At 39.9% G+C, this 12,583-nt stretch overlaps 1 protein-coding gene across 3 annotated transcripts in view; it reads right to left on the reverse strand.

The window, feature by feature from the left end:
• VRK2 (VRK serine/threonine kinase 2) overlaps nucleotides 1–12,583 on the reverse strand; it is a 45,754-nt gene that overhangs the window by 9,475 nt on the left and 23,696 nt on the right. For all 3 annotated transcript variants that reach the window (XM_075749871.1, XM_075749870.1, XM_075749872.1), the window contains exons 9-10: nucleotides 2,855–2,975; nucleotides 225–283 (exon numbers count right to left, since the gene is read on the reverse strand). In XM_075749871.1, the coding sequence (XP_075605986.1) occupies nucleotides 225–283; nucleotides 2,855–2,975 (180 nt within the window). The remainder of the gene's footprint in view (nucleotides 1–224; nucleotides 284–2,854; nucleotides 2,976–12,583) is intronic.

The raw sequence follows: 12,583 nt of genomic DNA on the forward strand, positions 1-12,583 counted from the left end.
TTGCCCTAAGACCAGAGCCCAGTAATACTGTAATACTGCATGCGCTCAGGTGAAGGCATCTACCTTAAGGTGCAAACCTCAGCAATTACATTTAAGAGTTTAAACTGAAAACTTTGTTAAATTTGTGTTACTTTTACTTTTGTACTGCTTCCCCCAAACAGACTAAGCCAGTGAAGTATTTTTTGTAACAGACTAAATATGGTACATAGTACAAGCACACTTACTACAGCTGCTTCCAGAAGAATCCCATTCCATCACTGAATCTGGGAGCTCGTCCATAAGTCTGAAACAACACGAGTGCAACAATTTTATGTGGTTTTGGAGCAGGTGATTCTTCATTTGGGATTTAGGAAGACAGCAAGTCTCAATTCCAAAGGGAGTGGACCTCCGGGATAGCTAATGGTTCACAGTACTGCTTTTAAAACAAAATCTCCTCTTACCAGCTATATTTTTAACTCTTTGGAGACTGCTGATTTCAGCAAGACCAGGCTTACAGCTAAGACTGCACTTCAACATTAAGTTTTTCTTTGCAGATATTTTAAGCTTTCCAGAAAGAAAAAGAAAAATCCTTTTGAGCTGAAATGGCTTGTTCTGATTTCAGCTTAATGATTAATATTTGTATTTTGGAATTGAAGAAGCAGTTCTGGTCTGCCTACTAGTCATTTAGCATCAGGTTCTTTCTGCCACATAGCTCACGGGCAGCTGGGTGATGGCTGTCAAAATTACAAGCAGGCATGGCAGGGACAAAATGGGAGAAGGAGATTAAAGGACCTTAAGTCCCAGGCACTTCGTAAACTGAAGGGCAGTACCACAGAGGTACTTTCTATCTACCCAGAAACAGCAAAGGACACTGGAGCTCAGAATCAATCGTACCCTAAAAACAGATGAAGTAACACCAGCTCTCATCTTTGCGCAGGCATGAACCAGCGTGATCTCCGAGCACCTGTAGGAACCTGCAGCTGCACAAGCCCCCTTGCCCTAAGTGAAACCTCTTAGTTCAGTCCCGCTGTTAATTCTGTCACGGGATCCCTTTTGTTTGTTTGCTTGTTTAAAGGAGCCATAAAGCTCCACCAATAAGTAACAGGATGTGTTCTCAAATACATAAATTTGGGGCATACAGGCAAATAACCTTCAATTCAGTAATCTGTTTAGTATCAGAAATAGGGGGTTCAATGTTGGGGAAAAGAAGCATTTAAACATTTTCTGTAATCCAGCTTAACTTCCAATTCAAATGGAGCCTCTCCTCCAATTATGGCACGGCACAGACATTTATAAATTCAGATATAACAGCAGTCCTTAAATATCCCCTTACCAACGCCCAGAGCTTTTGGCACTGTTGCCTCATCACCCCGGCGTTACCAGGAGGAAATACTAAGAACTTGCAGCGAAGGGATGAGAGGATGAGACAACAGGTGAACAACAGTTTGAGGTCCTGCTCAGGCTCCTGCCTTTCAACTGCACACCACCTTCCAGGCCCAGCCCCTTCATCCTCACCATCACACAGAGACTCTGCAGCAAAGGACAGGCACGCTCAGAAGTGATTTGCCTGTGCTGCTTAATGTACTGATTAACTTTAAAGCAACTGGATACGCACATATATCTGTATGTCTATTTCTGGCCTTTGAAAACAGTATAGGCACTGAAAATTAAGATAAATAAAAAGGGATGACCTGGACCTAATACCACAAACGTCATTCATTAGACTAAGGATATTTCTGATAAATGGAATCTGTACTATTTTCTGTGCATTTCCTCTAAGCATCTGTTCACATGGCATCCTGAAAATGCTAGCAATTTAAGGGTTAACCGCAAGGGAAGAATTAGCAAAGCAGCTTGATTGATTACATTGATTTAACATTGAATTGTATAAGTGTTACCTTGCAGGGGGCTGTGTAATGATCAGAACTTCTAAAGGAGAAATATTAAACATAACATACGATGTCAACATTTACAGATGCAATCTGTATTATCCACAGTCTGCAGGCTAACCTTTTTCTCTGTTGAGAGCCGATGCCACACTGAATTTGCAGATTGATTTCTGTGGATCAGCTATCCCTATTGTGTACCTCTGTTGTGACTTGCCCTACTTAAAAGTTTGCTGCCTTCTCCAATTGTGATGTTACATTTATGGGTAACTACTCTTCTGTATAGCCTTCTACAGGCTACACTGTACCACATGCAATTAACTCTCTCAAGTCCCAACCGTGAAAGCAGAGAAAGAAAACACAAATACACTCTGTTGCTTTAGTAAGCTCTAAATGAGTCATGCTGGGAAAAAAGGGAAGATTTTAATCAAGTTCTTCAGTATTTTGGTATTCAATTGTTTGTAACAGCAGTGGGCTTATATAACATTAAAAACCTACATAAAAACATCTGAAAAACAGCATCATATAGAAAGTTAAATAAATTGAATGCACATGTGGAAAAACTTCCAGGAGATGTTTGTACTACAGTCTCTACAAAGCACCCATGCAGTTTAATGGAAACACACAACCACCTTCAGTACATGCAACAAGGCCTGCACTAATTCACAAATCTTTTCTTTAAAAGAGTATTAAAAAAAATACACAGCAGACAAAATGACTGTGTACTGTGCATTTGAATGTATCACCTCTCCACAGCAGTACATATATAAACATGTGCAAGAGGGTATATATGGACATAAAGTTCACATTTTTAACTGCTTCTAACTTCTCTCTTAATTAAGGAGAATTCTTTTAGCTTTCTTGTAAGGTGCTATTCTACCTGTAAAGCTGTCTGTCTCAGACCTGTTTTGTTAAGTGACAAGGACACTGCAGGGTCCTAGGGTGGCACGCGTGTGCGCATGTATACGTGTGTGGTGTTTTATTTTTACTTTGTTTTCGCAGTCTGGACAGCTACAGGGTCCTTCAGGTTCTGTTCCCAGGGCAGCTTCCCACATAACCATTGCAGCATGCAGTAGCCAAGGATTTCAAGGTCACCTCGTCTGGATGGGGCTAAAAAGGGGGGGGGGGGAAGAGAAGGAAAAAGGAAAAAAAAAAAAAAAAAAAAAAAGATGAAGAATAAGAACCTCTTCTTAGGAAATAGAAACAACTTTGATTGAACTAGTGTTGATGAAATATGAAAAAGCCAAATGGGCAAAGTGTTTTGTTTATTCAGCTGTATTAGACCCAAACCGCGCCGGCTTTTGGCCACGGTCCACAGACAGGCAGTGACTTGTTACCGTTGAAGTAAGGGTCAGTTTCCTCACCTCCTCCAACTTCATCCTTCCTCAGTCTGGCCTGTCACATGGACTTGATCCCCATGGCCTCTGACATGATCCAGACAGCCCATAACTGAGTACCAACACTTTCTCAAAGAGCCAAGCAGTAAAACAAAGAAATAAATGTCTGCTGCTAAATTGCTAACACATGTTCCAGGAAGTCCATGGGGTCCACATTGGTCATGCAGGGACCCTGTGAGTGCAGACTAAACACTGATGGCCTTTCCTGTTCTCCTACAGAGCTATTTCAACTTGGAAGATATGACAAAACTGCCATCTAGTGTACATTTACACACCAAAGTTGTCTGCTTACAAGTACCATGAACTGTTTTGAAGAATCATAGCACAGGCTAAAATACACTTGCTGTTTAGTAAGTCCTGTGTAAAAGCTACCAAAACTGCTTCCAAAAAGGAAGTTATTTCAGGAACAACTTACTCTCACCCTGCACACTCCAGACAGATATACTAACTACAGAATACAAATACAGCAGATACAATTCAACTGAACTTAACCCCATCTATGCAGAAAAACAGGTAACCAAAGTTAATCTATAGATTGACTTTTCCAAGAGAAACAGAAAAAAAAAAGTGTAATAGAATTGCTACTGCTTGCTGCTATTCAGAGGAAACCAAACTTGAAAAAACTGAACAAGCAGGATTGCTGCAATATTTCTTTGTACACATTTGATATGCAGCCTATAGTTTGCAAGTCAACATCACACGGAATCTGCAAACCCAGAAACTGTTCATTGTAATTAAAGACAGACAGAAGTAGAAGTTAAATTTATGCTTTTCCAAAATGAATTTGCAGTTTCCAGGAACAAAAGAAGATTTCAGATTTGTTTGGTACTTTCTTTCTAGTGTAAAGACTAGTAGTTGAGCACAGTGCTGTTAATCCAGCTGTAAACAGATATCATATTTTATGGGCCTTCATTAAATAGATTCCAGAAAGTCACTCGGCAAACTTATCTTTTAATTTAAAAAGTCATCTGCTAAAAGCTACAGTGCCAACACATCATAACTGTTTCTTGTTACTGTACACACATTATTGTAAAAGCAGAAGATTAGTTCTTACACATTCTCTATCTTAACTGCTATTAGACTATGGGATTATTAAAGGGCCTTCAATCTAACAGAACGCTACACTATCCCTTGGGAGTCGTTTATTTTCTGCACTAGATTCAGCAACATCCTAATGCAAGACTTGGCTCTCATATTAAAATAAAAACACAATCTCTACCACTTGCTGTTCTGTAGTGATTTCTTCAGCCATAAATCTCCTGTTAACTGTGGAACAATTCCATTCACACACATGTGTTCACAACTCCTTTTTCCATTATGGCAATTCCAGATTATAACCATATAAGCCAGAATTTTTGATTGCAGATCCTCCAATTTTCACACAAGGCTTTTCTGGCACCTGTTTGTGTAAGATGGGCTACAGGAAGCGGCCTTTTGAGAAAAATTGTCAAAATTACAATGGACCACTTTTTTCCACTCAGGGACTAATTGATATGAATCTGTAAATAATGCTAAGTCAATTAGATTTCAGAAGCTAACCTAAGATAACTCATTTTCTGACAAAACAGTCCCCAGAGGATAAAGTTTACTTCACAGTTAACAGTTTGGCCGTGACTAATTACCTTCTCACTCACATGCTGCTCTTCCAGCCATTTCCTGACTAACACTAGGGCAAAGCCATCACAAATAGGAGATGTGTGCAAGTAAGGACTTTACTAATACCTTCCTAAAAGCCACAGTAGTCAGCTAGGGGGGATAAATAAAAAAAAAAAAAAAAAAAAAGAAGATACATGTAACTAAGTCATACATCACTAAAAAATAAAAGGCGAAATGTTTTACAGAGAGATGGTAAATTCCCATCTCACTTTATTTCCCAGGTCACCACAAATGTTACTACATAAAGACATTTACATGTGTTTTTCATAGAACCACATGAAAATGTCAACGTTTGATTATTTGACCGTACTAGCTTATTCTTTCTCTCTGCTCCTTTGTCAGCTCAGTATTAGAGATGCTAACTTCCTCAACTTTTTAAATCATTTAGATCCTTATAAAAAAAAGTATTCAACTAACTAAATCTTTAATGAATTCATATTATCTATGAACAATGGAATAATTAGATTTTTAAACTCAAATAAAACACTAATACATAAATTTCAACTATGTTTACTGGAAAACTATAAATCTGCTAATACAATTGGAGATTACAAGAATTCTTGACAAACATCAACTGAGAGAAGTCAATCTGGCTTCATTTTAAATGTGATAACCATGCAAAAATAAAACAATTCTGCTTGATAACTTGTCACTGTTACAAGAGTATACATTCAAAATAATACTTATTTAAATCAAATTCTCTTCTCTGTAGATTAAAAACTTGAGTTTTTTCTTTCTTTTTTTAATAGATACTCAATTTCTGCTTTTCTATTAACCAGGGGTTTTTTGTTGTTATTATTTTAGTCTCATATGAAATACTATTTAATGGGAATATGTTGGTGATATTTTATTTCACAATATTTTTATAGTTTTGGTTTTTTTTAATTTTAAGCTTAAAGGCCTCATTCTGTCCTCACTCCTGCCAAGATAAATCAGGAACAACTCCACTGAAGTTAATGAACTAACAACCATGTCAATGAAATCAGAGTCAGACCATAAGAAGTTTTATATACACCACAAACATATACTCAACATGAAGGCACAGGGTTCAACGATAACTCAGAATAATATAAGTGAAGCAATTCACCCTGAGAAGAAAATATATTATTTATCTCTGTATACTGGATTTGGCAGCTATCTGAGCCCTAATTTATATTCAGATTACTATTTCTAAGTAGATCATAAACGATATCACACCAGCCACAATACACTCTCAAAACTATACTGCTCCCAAGAAGTCATCTGAAATCCACATAAAAATGGGAGTTTTCCTCTATGGCCCTTACTAGGCTAACTTTCTCAAGCCTAAAGATCTAGGAGGCTAACAAGTGACAGATGAAATGTTCTTCTATTATTTTTAATTAGCACTGTTACATTATAATTTCACTATTAGTGTTTCTTTAGATAGGAAGCTTTTCCTAAAAAGGATCATTTTAGTTGCTCATACAGCATCTATGTGCAGTGGAACCTCCAATTCTCACTGGCATTACAGCATAAAAATTTGTGTTAATTCACAAACAAATAAAACTCATACCATAGCCATTAAGCCAAAAGCCCATAAAGGAAAGGAGTGGTAACATGACCATGGAGAAATATAATTATGTTAAAAATGTATCATCACAATGTTTTAATAAATGAACTAAAAGTGATAGAACTTCTTAACTGAGGGTTGATATGATAAAAACCAGACAAATACAAGACGTCAAAAATCAGAGCCTATATTAGGGGCAGAAGAAAGGAAAAGACCAATAAAAGCTGATAATGAAATATTGCTTCCTCAAGGTACTGGTCAGTCTGAGGAGTTCACTGCAGCAGGACAGCGACTAACTGAGTAGAGTAGGTGGCTACAGGGAAAAGGTTAGGTAAATACGGTTAAATTTAAGAAGTTCGATAAATACAGCTGATCAGCACGAAACCCACTGCAGAGCTGTCAGGAATTCCCACAGTTGTTCACAGGGAGGATACAACCGTGACTGCCCAGCACCGACCTCACCTTGGGCAGTCACAGAGGTGCCATGCTGACAACATCGGCCTCACAGTCCTGAGGGCTCACGTCCCAGCCCGCACATCAGCACTGCCCTGTCAGTCACGGCATGCAGTTCCTGCACAGTAGTCAGATAACTCGCTTCAAGATCCTACAAAAGTAGCAACACTACTGCTGCTGTCCTCCCGCAGCCAAGCTCACGAGCGCACTATAAGCCAGCAGGTCCTGCAGGCCAGAAGTTCCCAAACTGTGGTCCTCAAACCTCTTCAAAATAGCACAGCTGCCCTGGACAATCACAACAGCCAAATGCGCAGACATGTACAACCACCTCCAAACAACCAGCAGTTACACATGTCCACCGACTGGCAGGATCTAATTGCATCTGTGATACAAGAGTGCAACCAGCAGCAGGATTGTCCTCTAAACACAGACAGGGAGTGAATAATCATCAGGACTGGCAGAATGAGATGTGCTGAAAGGAAGAGGGCTGGGGTCCTGATTTGGTGGGGAGAAGTTTAGGTAGTGGAAAAGTATGAAGATGCAAGGGAACTTCACCACAAGACCTGGGTGGGAGATTAAATGATGGTGGCAGGAGGAGCAGGTACCTCGTCGGAAGAAAAAGGTCCCAAGCTTGCAGTAAGGAGAACATGTGGCAGGAGAAAGGGGACAGGAAGTTTTACTCTTCTTTCACATCTGTGTGGCAGAAAAAAAAAAAAAAAATCACAAAGGTAAGGAGCTGACAAGCAGCTGTGAGGTCTACTAACTTTTTGATTTCCTAGTGTAGAGAATGAGAAGCCAAAATTAAGCAACCAATTCCCAGCCATGCTCATCAGCTGTGCTGGAAAATTGTGGTGCTCATCATCTTATTTCTGCTGCTTCTGGATATTCTTGGCAGGACAGAATAAGCTTACAGAGGTGGTTATAGGAACCTATTCAATCTTCTCCTTGCTAAAACCCAACTCTTCTTTCACTTGCAATGACCTCGTGCTCCCTCTTCTGCTGGGCGCACATTTCTAATCCAATACTCGGAAACTAAAACATCTTTTTATTTATTTCACACTGCAAAGTTCCACCCATTTTTCACGAGATCAGTTATATTTTCCTTTTATTTTTAGGATTTACAGTTCGTCCTGCACACAGTCTTTGGGAAACACATACCAAACTGCAGCAAATCAGGAATTCATCTGACTGACAAAAAAACATAACAGGCTCCCTCTGACTCCTAACTATACATGGACAAACGTCAAATAAACCTCTTGATCCAGAGCCATTTAGAGCTCTGGTATCTGGAAGCCATGTAGGCTCAGAAATAATATGTTTCCAGGTACACGTGTTTATATTCTTGCACATCCTTCCTTGCAAAATGAAGCCTGCATATATTCTAGTCAACCCCTGCATGTAAAAGAAAAAACGGACAAGCGCTGAGCTATGTTTTTAATATCAAACAGCAACAGTTCTGTCAGACTGGTGGGGAAAACAAGAACTGCAGCTTTCCCTACAATCAGCCCGATGCCTGCATTGCCCTGTACAAACAGTGTACAAGCATTCGGACAGACCTCAAGGAGTGCAGACTGCAATAACCCAACGTGAGGGGCACAAAGAACTGGCTAAAATATGTCATCAAACATAGCTCCAACTGCCTTCCCTAATACAGGACATGAAAATAAACAGAAACATTTTTGTTTGATGAAATCAGCTCAGAGAAAACTTATTCACCAGCTACAAAAAAGTGACCACCAGTGGCCCTAATTGAGGCAAACGTCATCAGACGCTCTACATATCCATAAGCTTGCCAAAAGTCACCACTACTGTCTTAAGCAACTTTTACTATTCTAGATGTAGATACAAGTTCTGCAAGGATTTCAGCTGGTGCTACCCAATGCGAGAGATGGCAAAACTGCTATTGCATACTGTGAAACGTTGTTAAAAGGAAGAGGAGAGTTATCTTGAAATCTATGGCAAACACAAATATATGCTGGAGGGAATTCAACATAGACAGTTCATACTCTTACGTTCATCAATGATAGCAAATTAAAACTGGTCTTACGCACTCAATGCACAGGACTGGAGTATTTAAAAAAAACTCAATATGTTAAGCGCAGTATATCTCCAGAGAAATTAGGTATTGACTGCATGCCTCAGTGAGTAGAAAATCTACAAAAATCCATAGGAGGCATTGATCCGAATATTACTTTTTAACACTAAACTATGTAACAATTTTTTAAATGTATACTGGGTGCAGATATAATTCTCTTTAATTATCAATCAACAAACAAAAATGTAATACTGTTTATACAGTGTAGTCTTTAAAAATGAATACAATGAACACACTCAAATACTATGCTAAAGCTAACAGTGCAGTTGTGCCATATGAAATTTGCATCAAAATAAAGAAGTTTTAATTTAAAAGCCCCACATGCTGGTTGCAATGAGATCCAGCCAGCAAATACAGGAGGGCTGATGGTGTGGGTCAGACCCTGTAGCAAAGCCCACCTTGGGCCCTGACTTGGTTCCAAGTGAACTTGACACAGATAGTAGATGTAACTGAGGTTGTGATGGATACCTGCAAATACCAGACAAATCTGGAAGCCCCCAAGCAGCACTGCAGCACAGAAAAGTCAGCCTGTGGGACCCACACACACTGGGCAGAGCAGAGGTGAGCTGTGCAAAACCAAAGACAAAACCAGCGTGAAGAGCTGACACACGAAGCAGGGCAGCCTTTCCCAGCTCAGGGGGAATTCCTCTTCAGTTCCAGCACAAAGTCAAAGCCACCAGCACCATCAGCGTACAACAGCACGCGCTAAAGTAACTTGCTTGAAGGCAGTGATTCACCATCAGCTGCCACAAGAACGGCAGGTCCAACTCAGCTCTTACCAGAGGTTGTCAGAAGAACAGGTACTAATTCTAGCACCCAAAAGCATTACCATGCAGCTGCTGCTGGTTGGAAACTTTCTGGATCTCAGCAGACTGCATAACCTGTACACCTGATGAACTCCAGGGACAGCTCAGGGAATACATAGGCATGCAGCTGGGTTAATCTCTCCATTCAACTGGGGAAACATCAGCGTTGATCTGAATTAGTGGGAAGTGGTTGCATTTGATTGCCAAGAGGCACTTTTTAAAGCAACAGATTCATAATTTTAAGTTTCAGCATGTCCCTCAAATCGCTGTATATCTTTAGGTAGGTACTTTATGAATAAGTCAGAATGTTCTCATTTGTTTAGCTCAATACAGCAACTGGTACTATTCAGGGGTTTTGAGGTTTGAGATATATTTATGTTGCTATGTACACTCAGGAAATGCCCTCTGGAAAGCATCTCATTTATATAAAATAACGTTTAAAGATGGGAACTATATTCCAAAAGCATTGAAATAAATATTCCACCCTGAGAACACCACAATGAAGGCGGTCTATGCAGCTTTAATTTGCCAACAGCAAAACAGTCTTTAAACACTTTTCAGAAGAGCACCCCACCTCACTCGGTGCATGAGACTGTGCCAAGACTCAATCATGAGTCGGGAGTACAGAAGACTTAAGCAAAGCAGCCCTTTGCCACAACTGTTGGAAACATCTCCACAACTCCAAAGCTCACAACAAGAGATGAGACAAGGGAAACCAGCCGCTGTGTTCTGCCATCCAGACCTGTGCAATCTCCAACAGAAGTCGCTGCAGATGCGTATTTTCCCTGGGATGTTGAGAGACCTGCTGCAAATGGGAAACTCTGGTAATTTGACCTTAATGGATTCAGGCTGTTACAAGGTCAGAGCTGAGCCATTTGATGCAAATAGCTTAGATTCTCTGCAACATACCAGGTATCACATCGTGTTCTGCAAGCTTTTCTGGGAGAAGCATCAGAAAAATCTGCAGCTTTTCTGTTTGCAGCTATCAGTAAGCAAAAAAATTTTCAAGCGTGAGATGGGGGTAAGCTCCCTCAAGCTATCTTCCCGAATATTTTGTTTTCTGGAGTCCTCTGCTTTTCACCAATTCCATCATGGCTTTAGCTATTTGAGGGGGTAATCTAACCCACAGATTACAAAAGACAACAACTTAACTCACACTTGCAAGTGCACACCCTTTGCCACCCAAGTCTGTAAATACCCCTACTCTCTAAAATAAGGGGAACTATCTGTCCTGTAATCACATACACATCCACAGACACCCTTCCACTAGACAAACTAGCTGCTCTAACTATCCAACTGCCAAATCCGAAATACTCCAGCTTCCACCTGTTCTTCAAACAGCATCCACATCAGATACTAGTACACGACCACATCCCTCACACTACCAGGAAAAACAGCCAGAGTCAGATCTCCAGAAAATGCACTGTACTCTTGGGAGGGCTAGAAGAGTCTGAAGCAGATACCCTCTTCACCACAAAATATTTTCTAGCAGGTGAAATTGTGCAATAGTCTTAGCAGCAAATACTTGACAGTCTTATTTCATTTTTCCTAATGACCAGAGTTAAACGATTGCAGGTTTTAACAGCGCCGGCAAATTATCAAGACCCTCTACATTACATGGTCAATGGTCCTTTTAATAGAAAAAGCAATAATATACAGTTGTTTGTGCCAACTAAAACTCGTTAGAAAGTATTAGTTTAAGGTAACAGTTCAGCAGCTATTAACAAGCACAAATTTCTACAGTTATCGCTCGTGACACTATGATCCCAGCAAAGCTGGCAGCAGAAAACCATTCCTTTTGTTTCAGAAGATCTTGGGGGTGGGGGGGGGGTGGGGGGGAATAGGGGAAAGGAAAGTTAACAAAAACACTGTTTCGTAGCAAGAGTCAAAGTTTTTCAATAATCACCATTTTTTTCACTAGCATAACATTAGAATTGACTTTTTGTCTTGCTGACATAGCAACTAAGAAAGTTGTGTTGCATTGACCATATTGATTGTGAACAATGCAGCCATCAGTGGGACTGTGCACCATATATTTTCGATATTGACCTCCCATTCCCTTTTCCATGGCTCTATGGGTCTGCTATTGGATTTGGACTGCAGTGTAATAAACAGCTAAGGTTTAATTAATGGTAAATGAATACAAGACATAGGTTATGACTTTAACTAATTAGGGAATTGTTGAATTAAGTCTGCCTTGGAATGCAAGGCAGTACAATCAATATCCAATAAAAGGACTATGTATGTAATTTACCTGCAAATGTGTTTCCAATACCATCAAAGTGAGTTTAAATAAGTAAGATATATGAAAGGCTACTGGAAAAAGATTTCAAAAAGTTAACACTTTATGGCTTCAAAAAAAAAAGGTTTTTCTCCTTGCAGAAGGAATGTCATCTTGAAATATCCTCTCATAACACAGATGGTGACACTCAGACACAGCTCTCCCTAAAGGACAGTGCAGTCTCGAAACATTTTTCCTTGGTAATGCAACATTAGCAAATACTGCCTCTGCCTAGTACAGCAAACACAAACCAGTACTCCCAACATGAACTAATCAAGTTTAATGGCAAGCTCTTCTTAGGGTGTCTTGGTCCACCTTCCAGTACCATAGGTGCAGCAGCCTTTCCATTTTAATCGCACTGCCCCCCCTTTCCCCACCAGCCCTGGAGAAGCATTCCCAGGTACAAGAAGAGGTCACCGCACAAGGGTCTGATCAACCCAGAGTAATGCCCAAGACTACTTCTATTGTATACATCAGCTCACACAGCCTGATTAGTCAT

Source organism: Balearica regulorum, chromosome 3 (assembly GCF_011004875.1).
Source record: "Balearica regulorum gibbericeps isolate bBalReg1 chromosome 3, bBalReg1.pri, whole genome shotgun sequence".
NCBI classification, from domain to species: domain Eukaryota; kingdom Metazoa; phylum Chordata; class Aves; order Gruiformes; family Gruidae; genus Balearica; species Balearica regulorum.